This window comes from Gymnoscopelus braueri, assembly GCF_963280865.1.
Source record: "Gymnoscopelus braueri genome assembly, chromosome: 12".
Taxonomy (NCBI): domain Eukaryota; kingdom Metazoa; phylum Chordata; class Actinopteri; order Myctophiformes; family Myctophidae; genus Gymnoscopelus; species Gymnoscopelus braueri.
This window is the reverse complement of record NC_137614.1, coordinates 31,852,117-31,867,517: the sequence shown is the minus strand read 5'-3', so window position 1 is coordinate 31,867,517 and position 15,401 is coordinate 31,852,117. Positions and strand designations below refer to the sequence as shown.

At 42.6% G+C, this 15,401-nt stretch overlaps 1 protein-coding gene across 1 annotated transcript in view; it reads left to right on the top strand.

The window, feature by feature from the left end:
• Positions 1 to 3,914: 3,914 nt before the first annotated feature.
• The window catches only part of cfap74 (cilia and flagella associated protein 74), a gene marked incomplete at its 3' end in the record, with an annotated part of 58,817 nt that continues 47,330 nt past the window's right edge, over positions 3,915 to 15,401 (top strand). Inside the window, exons 1-12 of the mRNA XM_080443915.1 lie at positions 3,915 to 3,986; positions 4,379 to 4,528; positions 6,339 to 6,437; positions 6,624 to 6,728; positions 6,861 to 7,034; positions 7,432 to 7,542; positions 7,873 to 7,975; positions 8,329 to 8,486; positions 8,637 to 8,841; positions 9,369 to 9,518; positions 11,627 to 11,815; positions 12,149 to 12,267. Coding sequence (XP_080300041.1) covers positions 3,919 to 3,986; positions 4,379 to 4,528; positions 6,339 to 6,437; positions 6,624 to 6,728; positions 6,861 to 7,034; positions 7,432 to 7,542; positions 7,873 to 7,975; positions 8,329 to 8,486; positions 8,637 to 8,841; positions 9,369 to 9,518; positions 11,627 to 11,815; positions 12,149 to 12,267 — 1,631 coding nt within the window. The 5' untranslated portion in view covers positions 3,915 to 3,918. The remainder of the gene's footprint in view (positions 3,987 to 4,378; positions 4,529 to 6,338; positions 6,438 to 6,623; positions 6,729 to 6,860; positions 7,035 to 7,431; positions 7,543 to 7,872; positions 7,976 to 8,328; positions 8,487 to 8,636; positions 8,842 to 9,368; positions 9,519 to 11,626; positions 11,816 to 12,148; positions 12,268 to 15,401) is intronic.

Genomic DNA, 15,401 nt, shown 5'->3' with positions numbered 1-15,401 from the left:
CACACGCACACGCGCACGCGCACACACACACACACACACACACACACACACACACACACACACACACACACACACACACACACACACACACACACACACAGGTCTCTGTCTTATACTATACTCACCTTTAATTAGGTCATAGTCCTCGTTCTCCACATTATAACTACTGTTTCCGTATAAGATGCCTTAATAGATTCTGTCTAACTCAATGCCTTCACGAAGGCTACTGTGCAGCAGCATCATCACAGTAAAATCCTCAGTGTTAGTTTAACTCTGAGAGTGAATAAATGCGTATAAATGGTTACATTTGTAACTCACTACATTAACACGGAGGATTTTACTGTGTAATTGGGACAGAACGTCCTATATTATTTAGTGGAAGGAGTGCCGTCGTATCTTGAAATTCCATATACCTGACATAATGATTTTGCATAATTTCACACAGATTTGATCTCTTTTGTAGCAGCTTGCAGTTGAGGAAAAATGATGCTGAGCTTGGCTTGATTGATATCAGTGCATAGAAATAAAGTGATAAATGAAGGTAATTCCAAAGGTAACAACCGTGAAAGAAAGGTCAAGGGGTCATCTCCAATGAGCTGCTCATTCTAACAATCTTAATTTTTACCAAAACAAATGTTTTGGAATTGCTGAATAGGCTTGAAACAAACAGCGTAAAAAAAAAAAACGGCTGAAAACGCCGAAATGGAAAAGCAGGGCTGGTAAAGGAGCGCTACAACATAGAACCGGGTCCAAGCACCGGGCACCACTAAGGGTTAATCCGCCCCTGTGCGTAGTCGGTCTGGCCAGTGCCAGGCTAACCCTAACCCCCAATTAGCACTGTCTCTTAACTCCCCTCAAGAGACAGTGGGGCAGTAGCATGCCTCTTGAACACAGGCCGGGGTCTGATCAGCCTCGGCCCTCGGTCGGGTCGCCTGGCTGGAGGAGGGTGTCTGTTGCAAGACCCGAAACACCCAGTGACACCAGGTAACAACACTGACTAGTGCATCAGTCGATGTTTTATTTACTTTTATTATCAGCAGTGGTGTAAAGTAACAAAGTATATACTCCAGTACTTTACTTAAAGTAATACTAGGTAACGTTTTCAACAAAACTAAAGTTAAATTGTATATCTTTTGCGAGTGGCAAAAGTTTCACAACACCCACTCCGTGAATTTCACCCCCGGAAGCCTTTTATTTATATATTTTCTATTGAACGTGTACGGGGGGGACTTTCCCGGGAAAATGACGTTCCTGGCCAACGTCATGACGTCGTGGCCGACGTCCTCAGGAACTACCGCAACGGTTTCCTGTTTGGCCAGGAACTACCGCGCTATTAACAAAAAGGAACCTCACGCTGATTTTAAGATAATGTAGGATTTGGAGATCGAAAAAGAACAGAAAAAGAAAGCACAGCTCATGGTAACTAATGCTCCACTGGCTAAGAGAAACGATCCGTAGATAGTATAAAACAATTAAAAGATCGCTTTTTGAAACGCTTCCGGCTTCCGGTGAAAACGAATGGAATTCTGGGTAATCGAGGACTAGGGAAATTGTATGCAGTGACGGTAGTGACCAGCAGAGGTTGCTAAAAATCGTTATTTGTGATTTTGCATTGTACAACTTTAAGTACAATTTTGAGGTATTTTTCACTTTCTTCAGTATTTCCAATTTTCAATAGGCCTACTTTTACTTCTACTCACAACATCTCGAGGAAAATATTGTACTTTTGCTCCACTACAATTATATGAAAACTTAAGTTACTAGTTACTTTGTAGATTTTGATTATTATTACAATTCAAACCACTTCAGCCATATTTGAGCCATTTTGAAAATAGCAGATCTACAACCTCACAATGCACGCCACACATTGTGACTGTGAGCTTGTAGATCAGCTATTTTCAACATATTTTTTTATACATTTTGAACTTTTGAAATGAGAATGATTTTACTTTTGGCACTTTAAGTATATTTTGATGCCGATACTTTTGTACTTTTACTAGTACATTTTGAATATGGGACTTTTACTTGTAGCAGAGTATCTACACTACAGTATTAATACTTTTACGTGAGTCCTTTTTTCCACCACTGATAATCAGTATATAATAAATACCGTTGTTGTTGCATGAGAGGCTTTGTTTTAACCTGCAGCCTCTGGGGAGAGTCGCCCCGCCCCCTCCTTACCTCGGTTGTCCATGGCAACATGACAAAACAGTCCACTCATGGCGGACTGACAACTGCTGTAGCAATATAAAGTTTACAGGGTATTTTGTCAAGAACGTCGCGACCAAAGAAAACGGTAAGTAGTTTTGTTATGTTGTCAAAAACAGTTGCTAACTTTGAGCTCATGCTGTCGCAGGTTGAAATGATTACAAGCAGCAAACGACGAGTTGCCTTTGCGACACGTTGGAGATTTGGTTAAAGCATTCTAGTAAGTAACCAGTGGTGGAAAGTAAATAAGTACATTTGTTGTACTGTACGTAAGTACAATTTTGAAGTAGCTATTGTCTTTTACTTACTAAAGTATGTCCAATTTTCAATACTTCATACTTCTACTCCACTAATCAGAGACAAATATTGTACTTTTACTTTATTTATTTGACAACTCTAGGTACTAGTTACTTTGTAGATTTGGATTATCATTACAAAACCATTAACCACTTCAGCTCAATTTTGAATTACGGACTTTTACTTGTAACAGAGTATTTCTACATTGCAGCATTGTTACTTTTATTTAAGTAAAAAAATTTTGTACTTTTTCCACCACTGCTAAGCATTCTAGTAATATTAAAGGGATATTTCACTTTCAAAAAAACTTTTGGTCATTTTATCATCTACTCAGGCCTTTGTGAACCCACCAGACCGTTTTTAAGTTACTCGATTCAGTATTTATATATTTGATATTCATTTTATCAGACACGCCCCCTTCCTATACAAACCCATTGTAACTTCAAACTCCATTTTAACCATGTTAGATTCGTCGAAAACACCCGTCCTTGGTTCTGGTGACTCACCCTGCCCCCCTAATGCGTGAGGGGGCCGTGTTTTTCAGAATATTTTTTTTCATTTATTTTATTGTATTTTTTTATTGTATTTTATTTTTTCAATTTTCAAAAAAATATATTTAAAATAAATGAAAAAAGTAATTGAAAAAACACGGCCCCCTCGCGCATTAGGGGGGCAGGGTGAGTCACCAGAACCAAGGACGGTGTTTTTGATGAATCTAACATGGTCAAAATGGAGTTTGAAGTTACAATGGGTTTGTATAGGAAGGGGGCGTGTCTGATAAAATGAATATCAAATGTCTAAATACTGAATCGAGCAACTTAAAAACTGTCTGGGGGGTTCACAAAGGCCTGAGTAGACGATAAAATGCCGAAAAGTTTTTTTGAAAGTGAAATATCCCTTTAACTCTGCGTCGCATTAATTTGATATATTAACGCTTTAGCATGAACCTACATTACAAATGCAGGTGAAAGGGAAGCAGGCAGACATGGAAAGTCCCTCAGAAGTGCTCTCAGATGTGTCTGAAAACCCACCAGGCAACACCTGTACCTGGACTGATGATGATGATGATGATGATGAAACTGGAGGTGAATCAACCATGCGTGTCTGCGTGCGTGCCTGACCTCTCTGCCATTTGTACCGTGTGATATTTGTTAAAAATACATATATTTATTTACTATAACAAATGCACATTTACACTGTAGATTAGGAAAAAAAACAGGGGTAAAGGGCAAACATCTTCTGTGTGAACTCAGAGGCAGGGATAGCAAAAACATTTTCTTTATATAACTGAACCTGAACTTGGTCTGCTCTTTTTTTCTGCATTTTTTTATTCAGGCCGCCTTGTTTAAGCGCTTGAGCATTTGCTGAAGATATCCTTGTGTAACAGTTTGTTTTTATATTTCAGATGAAGGAATGGATGATGAGACCTTCGGAGACGAAGATGCAGCTATTCCTGCTGATTTAGAATGGCTTGAAGATCTGTGAGTTAGTGGCTCCCACAGTATTTACCTGTGAATCATTATCTGTTAAACGCTCAGTTGGAACAAAAGGCTATTCCATCGTTCTCTCGTAGCATCCATTGTTGCAATGTAGAAAAAGTCATACTGGTCAGGCTGAACACCATAAGTCACTATAATTAGTAATAGTACAAGCTCTATTTCATACACAAATAACGTTCCAGTATGTTATGGGTTACAATACACACATCATGTCATCCATGTGTCCCATTTCAATAATCCCAAGTTCCATTTGTGGAGTGACACCTCCACGACCTGCAATCACATAATTGTATGCACAGTATGTACAGTGTGACTCTGTTTTCACATTAACCATGCAACCTTTTCCATATGTCGTTTCTGCATCTGCCCCAAAGGGATGACAGTGACGGTGACCTTGTGGTGGCGGACAGCGATGGTGGAGACAGGAGTTATGCAGCGACAGCACGGATGTTCAAGCTGAGACGAAACCTGGACCAGCTGGACACCTTTCACCGGCAGAAGGAGCATGACGTGCTGAAAGTCAGGTCTGGACATGGCAACCTGCAGACCTCTGGAGTTAGCAGCAGCACCTTAAAAACCCTCTAGTCTTAGTGAAATGGACCTGAGTTGCAACTGTACTAGGACCGCTTTTTTCCGTCTACACCAAATCTCTTAGCCAAAAATACCTGAATTTTCGCAACACCATGTGTTGTGAACTTGTAGATGTGCTATTTTTACGTTCCCCCATAGCATTTTGTTGGATATTCTTAGTCCTTAAACGATACAAAGTAACCACATGAACCCTAGTGTCCATATTCTGGGCATGTCATAGTAGGCAAACATTTGGCGAAAATAGAGGATCTACATACAAGCTAACAATGTGCCGCATTGCGACACGTTGTTACAGTAGCTTGTAGATTGGGGACCCCGGTCAATGAAGTATATACATGCAAGTATACACATACATTTACATACTGTAGGTAGGGTTTAAATGGTTAATAAAAAAAGCATTTATTTCAGACCCTGAACAGAAATCATCTGCACATTTTGTGTTTTTTGGGGATTATACACACTAGTCCATACCCGTGGGGGGATATGCGCACATGATCTGGCAACCCGGGAGGCAGTTCGTCCCATAGCTTGCGGGGCCATCCCACAGCTGGGCAGCCGTAACCATGGCGACATTCTTTTACACAAAAACGCTGAGATTTGGTGAAATCGAAAAACGGGCTTCGCTGTTCCGTGCACATGGTAATGGTCAATGGCTGTGTGCAAATTCAGATCAATTGCTCCAGCCACTGAGGAGAACCGGACAGAACAAATTTTGGCCTCACCACTTCACCACCTCACCACCACTACAGAGCTTTGTAAAATTATAGTAGGATGTCTACCGTAAATCAAAAATGCTATGAGAAAAAATAACATACAGATACGGTTTGAATCAGTTATTTTACTTGTAAATCTATAACAGAGTCAACATGGTCTGTCTTTATCTGAAAGATGATATGCAAGGTTTTAGTGTCAGTGCCAAGTTCCAACATTTTCTCTGGCGACCAGGCTGGTGTGACAAAGCAGACCTATACTTGATGTTCAAAGGAGTTTTTTTTAGATCTTCTGCAACGCATGCAGTTCCTCCATTTAAAGAACTCTCTCGTCCTGAACCTCCTTAACGAGGCCCAGATCATTTCTGTACCAATTGATTCAGCAATTTGTAGAAAATCACTTCAGCCGAGGGTAGAACATTTCCTATAATGTTCTGTCTGCCCACATTTCTTCACTCTGTTTTATGCGTCCGCCATTAAGCACCCAATGAACCATGATGCAGGCCATAGCATGGATAAAATGTCTGTCATTTCCCACAAACGCACAGAGATGTAGCGCATGGGGCGATGTAGTCATTCTGTGTTCTGACCAACAAAACATCACTCCTAAACACTCCTAAGCGAAGGCCTTATCCTGGGCACAGATTGTTGAGTTGCACTTCATTAGATTCCCAAAAGTGTGTGTGTGTGTGTGTGTGTGTGTGTGTGTGTGTGTGTGTGTGTGTGTGTGTGTGTGTGTGTGTGTGTGTGTGTGTGTGTGTGTGTGTGTGTGTGTGTGTGTGTGTGTGTGTGTGTGTGTGTGTGTGTGTGTGTGTGTGTGTGTGTGTGTGTGTGTGTGTGTGTGTGTGTAACGGAATCAGCCTCTTTTGTGTCGTTTGATAACCATTGAAGGAATTCATTAGCCATATGCCCTGAACTCGTCCCGGCACCGGTGGCCTTGAAAACGTTCCCTCCGAACGGATTTCAAACTGCGATGTTGTGCTAGCTCAACAGTGAGCCTTGTGCCTTTGGCATTGTGTGTTTTCTCTTCCAGAGAAGAGCTCAGAATCTGCCATCAGAACATTGCTGACTTGGCGAAACAGAGGGACAAAGTGGAGGAAGAGATGGAGCGTCAGAGAGAGGCAGATAGCAGGTTAACCCCGATTTATACTTCTTCGTATGATGGGACGCTTTGTGAGCTTGTAGATCTGCTATTTCCGCCTTAAACTTAGACTTGGTAAATTAAGCCTTAGTTGCCTTCAGTCGTTCCGAACTTGCAAACGCTGTCAAACTGCTTACAAAACTAAGCCAGCCAACCATCTGCCTGCACTGTTTGCAGCGCGGCGGCGTTCCGTCTACGAGCCCAACACAAGCGTCTGTGTGGAGAGCTGCAGAGAGAGGAGGAGGTGGAGGCCCGCATCAGCACCGCTCTGAGGGAACAAGAGTGAGTTTCAGCGGATACACACAACAAAATCCAGAGTGTTGATTAAAAAATTTGCATACGTAGATCCACAATTACATGTCTTAAACCCACCATCTGCCTCATCAAGTCCCCCTCCCCCTTCCTCCCCGTCAGGCTGCAACTGTGTGAGGTGGAGGTGGAACTCGGCAGGTTCTCCTCACTGCGACAGGAGGTGCAGGAGGAGGAGAGATCCTACGAGACTCGGAAAGCCCAGAGGGCAGTGGCCCGGCTGCAGCAGGAGAACACCACCACCCACAACCTGCAGCTGAAGATGCAGAATCTCAAGGCGTAAGGGAAAAGAAAGTACATCTGCACATTTTCTATCATGCGAAAAAGAAAATGATTGGTCCTATAATTACACTTATAATATATTTCTAAAAAACGATGCAAAGCATTAACATGTTAAATAGTCATAAATTACTGGTTCCCCTAAAACAAGATTCCTCTAAACCTTTTCTTTTTAGTTGCTATAGTTTCTCTTCTTTCTAGGAGCTTAGTTACTGGTGATGACATTTTTTGAACCCTGAGATTTTTGCAGAATATGGGCTATAGAGAAGACTTTAGGGGTGTCGGAAAAGGTGAGGTAGTGCCAAGAGGATGGTCATGTCCAGATCGTGTGTGTGTGTGTGTGTGTGTGTGTGTGTGTGTACGCGCGCGTCTGTGATGTGACTGCGTGTGTTCACAGGAAACAGGCAGCCATGCAGAAGAAAGAGGAAGCTCAGTGTCAGAAGAACATTGAGCAGGCCCAGGCCAGTCGGAAGAGAGTTGCCAAGTACCTGAGAGAGACCATTAAAAGGTAACCAGGCTGGCAAGTAGCCAATCATAAACATGAATGAGCATACACTCACTAGAATTATTAGTGACTCAAAGAGCGTACAAATGTAACCAAATAAGGGTCCATTTGGTTCCATTTGTATCAGAGTTAAATTAATTAAAGTACTCGCTATACAGTGTGTTTGCATGCCGTAGACAGGGCAAGAGTTGTCAACATGCTGCAGGCATCAGTACCGTTAGCCCAATGCACGCTTTTTACAGTAAACATATCATCTTGGAGGTATACATGTTTTGATGTATTCTTAGCTGTGTGTGTACTGCATGTGCTATATTTATTTCCTGTAACATTCAGGTTGCATCAGCGAGAGGCTGAAAAGGAGCGTCGGAGGGGAGAGCTAATGCAAAAGCGAATGCAGGCGGTGACGACACTGAAGGAGAATATAGCAGCTACACAAGTAAGCCAGCCCACACGGTGCAAAATACCAGTATGGGAGACCAAACGTCAACCAGTCAGTGTCCTACCCAAAACCAGGGTCTAAATTTCTCATTGGAAGAATACGGAGACCACCTGCAACAACTGCAGGTTTGCTATATTGTATTAACCCACTCTACGGACAAATTGGATAAAATGTCCATTAAAGTAGGTTATAAATTGCAGCTTTAGTGGGATATGATGAACTGTGGACACATCATCATAATAATAGTTCAGTAAGAGTTCAGCGGAACTTGCTCTTCTGCTGAAGTCAATTAGCTGTGATTGTTTCACATGCTTTACAAAGTAAAGATTTCAATGATGTGATTTCTCCAGGAGAGCTTGCAGGCTCAGCAGCGCAGAGCCAAGGCTCATGCCCAGAGGAAAGAGCAGGAAGAGAGACAACTGAAAGCATCTCTGCAGGCTCAAGGCTTCAACAGTATCAAGCATTTAGTCCAACAGAAGAAACTACAGGAGTTCCAGCGAAAGAAACAGTGTGTGCTCCTCTCCTTTCCTCTCCCACATGTTTCTTTTCGACACCCACTCCATGCAGCATACGTGTGGGTGTTTTCTCTCGCTGTGCGCTGAGCAAAACATGACCCCGTTTCACTATAATGTGATGTTGTTCGATTTGTTCCTCTCAGAGAATTCGAGGAGAGGCAGAAGTCAAAGAGGGTGGAGATTGTGGCCAAAATCCTTCAGGAGGATCAGCTGGCAGAGAGAAGCAAGAGGCGCCAGGCACTGCGGTGCCCACGCACCCCTCCCTTGAACCTGGGGAGGGCCAGGGAGAAGGTCCTACACTACCTGGATCCTAAACCCCCACCAGCCAGAGAGGAGAGGACCAGAGGAGTGGGTGGCTCATAATGTCTAAATGTGATTTGTAACATAGAGAGATTTGATTTGCCCAACAAACAACCTGCACAGAGACAGATGTTAGTGCCGATTGGAAAATGTAAACTGTAAGAATACATTAAATGTTAATTTAATTCTGAAAGTGTAAATTGACAAAGTTATAGTTAAAGGGAATTCAACTCTGAGACGATTTTGTAGTTTTATTTATTTATCCTGTACATGTTAAAAACTGCAGAAGGGCAGGCTGCATACTCTTTATGCAACGTAGCTGTCGCCAATGCGTTCTCTATATATAGTAGTTTCCCACATAGAACTCCCTGTAGAGGGAGTACAGATTAGTGAATGAGTGAGGCACTTCGGACTCAGCCACTGTGTACTATAAGGTCAGTCTGCCATGTTTTTACCCATCTGTAGTTTTTAACGTACACAAGTAACTTGAAACGTACTACAAAATCAGCGTAGGGTTTCATTCCCCTTTCAATCACTTTGTAACACTCCGGACGCTGTGTATATCCGACCATCAGGAGAGAGAGTTGAGTGACGATGACGGCTCTTCGTCGGATCTCTCCGACCAGGAAGGCGTGCAGGAACCCAGGGCCCAGGAGGAGGAACTGGGTGGGGCCCAGATCCTCGCTGAGCCTGAGTTTTTTGGCCTTTGGGATCAAACGCATAAGGTAAAAATGAAATCTATGCTGCTTTCCAGCAACAAACAGTCCTTCCCAGCAAACCATAGTCCCAAGTTTTCAGAAGTTGGCATACCCGTTTCCTGTTCCAGTTCATTCTCCAATGGCATTGTTTGACTGGCTTGGCAGCAGGTTTGAACTGGAAACACATACTGTATGACACATGTGCATCCAGTTCAAATCTGCTGAGCCAATCAAACGAAGCTAGTGCATGGGAATGTGAACAGGAAATGGGTATGCCACCTTCTGAAAGCCAGGGACTACAGTTATGCACAGAGCCTGTTAAAGCTATTTCCACCCACTGTCCATCTGGGCAACTGCAGATCCCAAAGCCTGGGGTGAAAATGCAAAAGAAAGAAAAAATAAAGAAACCGCTTCCTTACTCCGAGTTGGGTGCAAATTGAGATTGATTGGTCAGCCCACTGAAGCAAAAAAATGGATGAGGATGGAAGGACTGACTGATAGAGTTTTGTTTTTATAGTAGAATGTACGTTGAGCACGTCATTGGTAAAATGTAAGGATGCACACACAATACACCATGCATGCTGTCCTGGTTATCCTGTCAAACCATTTTAAATAATGGACACATACTTTTACTTAACTCCTGGGAGCTGGCCAGTACAACCGCTCCATTTAAGCCTGAGTTATACTTACTGTAATTGCGCGTGGGTGTTGTGAACGAAATAGCAGATGTACAAGCATACAACGCACAGCGCTGCGACGCATTGTGAGCTTGTAGTGCTGCTATTTTTGGTGAGCAACTTGCTTGTGCTGTTGGACACTGAACGATGCACTGGAGGAGCATGTGTGCTCAAGAGACAGCCACTGGTCTGGTCATTATTGAAGCAGAGGAGCTTCTCTAGTTCCATCAGAGAGGAGCACAGGCTCTCTCTGTCTGTCCCCCTACACTTAAGCTCTGCGGTGACAGGCGTCGCTTCTAATTGTGCCAGTGCCGTCGAGGACTCCGAAGGAACACAGCGCTACAGCTCAGACCTCTACACTAGTGTGAAGCCAAGTGGAAAAGGATCTTTCCTCCTATACACAGGGTAATAATAATGGTTTTTAAATGGTTCTTTGAAAGGCTATATGGTTCCATGAAGAACCATCACCGACTAAAGAATCTTTTTTTTGTCAATGTTCTTTGAGGAACCACAAATGGTTCCTCAAATAACTATTTTGATCGTACTTTGAGGCACCTTTAACTACTTAAACAATGTCTTAATAGGTGGGCATTCGCTGAAAATGGCAGTTATGTTATTTTGTAGCAGAATGTGTTGAAGGTAGGGCAGGATTGTGGAGCTCAGTTCTACCTGGATCATATCGTAAGTAGGCAACTAGTACACAGCAGAGACATGCGTGGGCAGCGTGTTCCTAGGGTCATCTGCTTGGAGAAAGCCTGTACTGCACTATATCATCTGTTGGGAACAGCTGTGTAGACACAGATTGTGTCTAAAGAGAAAGAAAACAAAGTGTTCATGGCAGTGCATATAAGCATTTTGTGTATTGTGAAACGTTATTATACTGTACATAATATATATTATTTTGATGTTGAGAGGTTATTAAAGAAATGACACAATAGAATTGAGCTCTCAAGGACCAATTCTGTGTACATTTTTACACACACACACACACACACACACACACACACACACACACACACACACACACACACACACACACACACACACACACACACTCTCCAACAAAATCCAATGGTAACCCAGAGGTGTGCATACTGTGTAGTAGTTCAAATGCAACCTGTCTCATTGTTGTACACGGAAAATGTCATAAGTTGTGTATGACAACGTGTTAAAGCAATCATTTACCTGGTTGACCAAATTGGACCACATGTCAGATAATGAGTTGGAGATCTATGAAGTTTCAGGGCCTTGCCTTGTGGTTCAGTGTCCCCACCCAAGTTCTGGCCTAATTTGTATGACATTTATTTGTAAATACGGTACAAAAGTGAACAAAGGTGCTTGTTACAGTATATTATTTATTTTTTGTAAAAGAGCACTGTATCTCTTCAAAGTTTGACGTCATGAGTCAAGTTACTGTATGATGAAAATAAATATTGAAAATGACATTAACATTTCCAGGTACAATCAAAGAGGAGCCTAGATGAGGAGGCTCTGGCTAAGCTGCCCCAGAAAACAGCAGAGAAGCAGAACGTGCCTGCAGTGCCAGTTCCCGCTGGGATTCTCACGATGCCTGCTAAAAAAGTTGTTTGTGGGAAAGAGATGAAAGGGCCACCATTCATCAGTAAACCTGACGTAATCATTTTCAAGGTACTACTACAACGCTAGGTTTTAATTTTAAAAAAAAGTTTAATTTACTCTTTTTTTTTTTGTTGATTTGTACACACTCCTTTTACACTACAAACAAATTCCCCAATTTGTATTGTCCCAAATATTTCAAATGATGTATGATTTTCATAGTTTTACCTTTTTTATGTTTATTCAAAATGTGTTTTTTTTCTTTTACACACAACATAGGCACAACAAAACCAATCCCTCTCTCCCTCCCCCCTCCCACAGCTTTTCTTTAGTCTTTTTTTCAGCCTTTTGTTTATCGATCATAATAGCCTTAGACTTACTGTCACTCAAAATGTGCAATCACAGGACTTTGAGGTGGGGAAAACATACAAAAAGAAGGTTTTCCTGACTAACATCACCTACGCCACAAACTACTGCAAGCTTCTGGGACTCTCCACTCAACTGATGGATTTCATCTCTATCAGGTAAGAGTTAGCTGCAGGTGGAATTAACAACCACGTTTTGTACCAAAGATAGCAGATATACAAGCTCACAACGCATTGCGTTGGTACATGTTGTGAGACTCAATTTTTGGCAAAGAGTTTTGGTGTAGACGGAAAAAGTGGTCAAAGTACAGTTAGGTCCGTTTTACTAAAAATAGAGGGTTTAAGTGAATAAGAAAAGGGTCTCCCTGGTGTCTAAGTAACAATGTCTGAAATTAAAGTAATCATAATAATAATACTACATTAACTCTTTCACTGCCAAGAGTATTTTCATAAAGTACTCCCCCAGTGCCAGCAATTTGCGTTTTTTTAAATTTTTAAATTTTTTAATTTTTCATTCAAATAAATTATCTGATTGGGTTTTTAAACCCATAATACAGTTCTACCAGTAGAGAGCAACAAATCGACACATTGATGACCTCGCTGGCTCACTCGCCCCCTCCCAAACAGGCTCACGTCACATCCGGTCATAACCGGATGTTGAAATTTTTGACAATCGTTGATCGGGCTAAATTACGATGTGATACACGACTACGATGACTGATCGTCACCCAGACCAAAGAGAGTAGACGTGGACCTCTCCGTTCGTTTTTTATACCGTGTGAAAAACCGTGACTTTCCCTATTCTGGCCGAAAATGACCGCGGGAAAAAAATGAGAACCGGAAACGGAATCTGCGTCATGAAACCGGAACCCAATGAGTCTGAAGGAGTCAGGAAGCGAAAGTGATCATGAAAAATAAACAGTATAGCGCGACCACAGTCAAAAGTAAAAACTCGGGATTTCTCGTGCTGGCAGGGAGGGTACTCGGGAAAAACTCGGGATATCTCGGGGCGTGGCACTGAGAGAGTTAAAAATGTATATAGCGCTTTACTTAGTACCCAAAGTCGTATAAATCATAGAGAAGGGCATGGCCATTTTCAGCTCTTTTAACAAGGCTGTATTATGTAATTTTTAAAGGAAAATTGCACCTCAAATACTATAGTATCCCTAAACGAAACGCTTTTATGAAAGAGTGACTGGCTGTCTAAAGTAATTCTGGGAAATGGCATAAGTTGGCAACAGATTCAAGTTTATTCTATGTTTGTTCACCTCAACAGCATATTTGGCTGGATTTTTTTAATGTTCAATGAAAAGTTAATAGAGAGGATACAGCAATTTGGAAAGTCAGTCATGTTTGAGAGAAGATGAGATGAAGCCTAGCCGTCCTACATATGGACACCAGCTTGGAGCACCATGCTCTCAGTTCCTCTCATAAGAGTCAGTGCAGTGAGTCGGTCCATAGAGTCACTGCAATGAGTCAGGCCATAAGAGTGATGAGGCAGACCATGCCAGGGCTCTTCTATTCTCAGTCTGAAGCCTGAAAAGTTGAAAATACCAGATCTTCAAGCTCACAATGCATTGTATCGCGTCAAAAATTTGCAGACACAAGCCCGTCTCCATGCCAGCCAGCAGCCCACAGCCCGAGCAAGCGATGTGCGTACCACAGGTCACTCGATATATATATCAATTTCCTGCATGTTAGCTTCATACCAATTGACACGGTCCCCCGGCCCTTTCTCTTCGCCATTTCTCATCTCGTCTCATCTCTTCCATTCTGCCTGACCGTGCCAATTGTCTCCCAGGCTACATTGCGGGGTGAAGAGGAGACTAGTTGTTGCTGCCGCCGTCCAGCCTCAGTAGGGACTGTCTGAACTCATCAGTCACCACCACTCTGGTCCGCGCACTCTCGCACATCATGGATACTACTCATATACTGTACATTCACTCTTTTAACCACCTAAAACCTTTCTTAACTAATACTTAGTTGATAAGGGTCGGCTCTACAATCTCATAACACGTCAGGTTATGACACGCACTGGGCTTGTAGATCTGCTATTATTGCCAAATGTAAACCCTGGAGGAGGGATGCTAGGGTTCAAGTGGTTAGAGGTGCACCCACACACAGCCCGCCCTCTCATTCTGACTGTCTCTGTTTTTAACATGCATTGCATGTAGGCACCAGAAACTCCTGAGAGTGTGTTCATGCCGAGACAATTAGACTCTCAGAGGTAAATTAGCACTCAGGATATTGCAGTGTATAACGTCTCTCTCTCTCTCTCTCTCTCTCTCTCTCTCTCTCTCTCTCTCTCTCTCTCTCTCTCTCTCTCTCTCCCCCTCTCTCCTGCCACCAGGCTCACAGAATCTCCCACATGATTCTGAAGTGTCACACTTCATTATTTCCTGACCTGAATCAGAGGAGCACTGTAACCACTGTATTCTAACATCCTGAGTGTTAATTTAACTCGGAGAGTGTACAAATGTAACCAAATTGACAGGAGTTACAAATGGATACATTTAAATTAAGTTAAGTATTTTTTACAGTGTGGGGTTCTTCACTAAAAGCAACTCTTAATGACCATAACTACAGTATTTTATGAACTATTATGCAACCATGTTGTGCACATATCCCAGCACTCCGAATATCACATGATTGAAGCCAGTCGTGACCACGGCAAAGTCTTCACGGCTCACGCATCCAATAAGCAACATTTGCACAGCAGCAGAGAGAGAGACAGAGAAAGAGAGAGAGATGTGAACCAGGGAATATGTTAGGCTTTTTTTTCACAGAAGCCCATGGTTCCCTGTACGCCCCCTGAAATTCTAAAAATGGCTTCCAACACCCAACCTCCTCCCCCCTCAGCATACAGTAGCAGTGCATGTTGCCAGAACGGACTCTCTGACTGCTTTATCGTCTCTCTGCTGGGACACACCGCCAGGTGCATGGCCCATTGGCCCAGGCTTGCTTGCCTGCCATGCTCGGAGAAACAGCATGAACAAAAAGCAGTTGGTTCACAAACTCGCACCTATTTTAGGTGATGTGGCTGGATGAAGGACATCCCTCTGTGCCCTGTGGGATTGTGAGCTGAAGTCCCATATAAAGGAAGACACTAGAAAACAGACCTTTTTCACAGCAGTCATACTGACATAATTAGTAGGGCAATGTTACATTCTGTTACAGGTGTTACCAGTGATACTAATTAACCACATGAACCCTAGCATCTCTCTATTAGTTGGACAGGGTTTCAGCCCGATTCCACCAGCATTCACTTCCTTATAGACGGCTTGGCTCGAGTG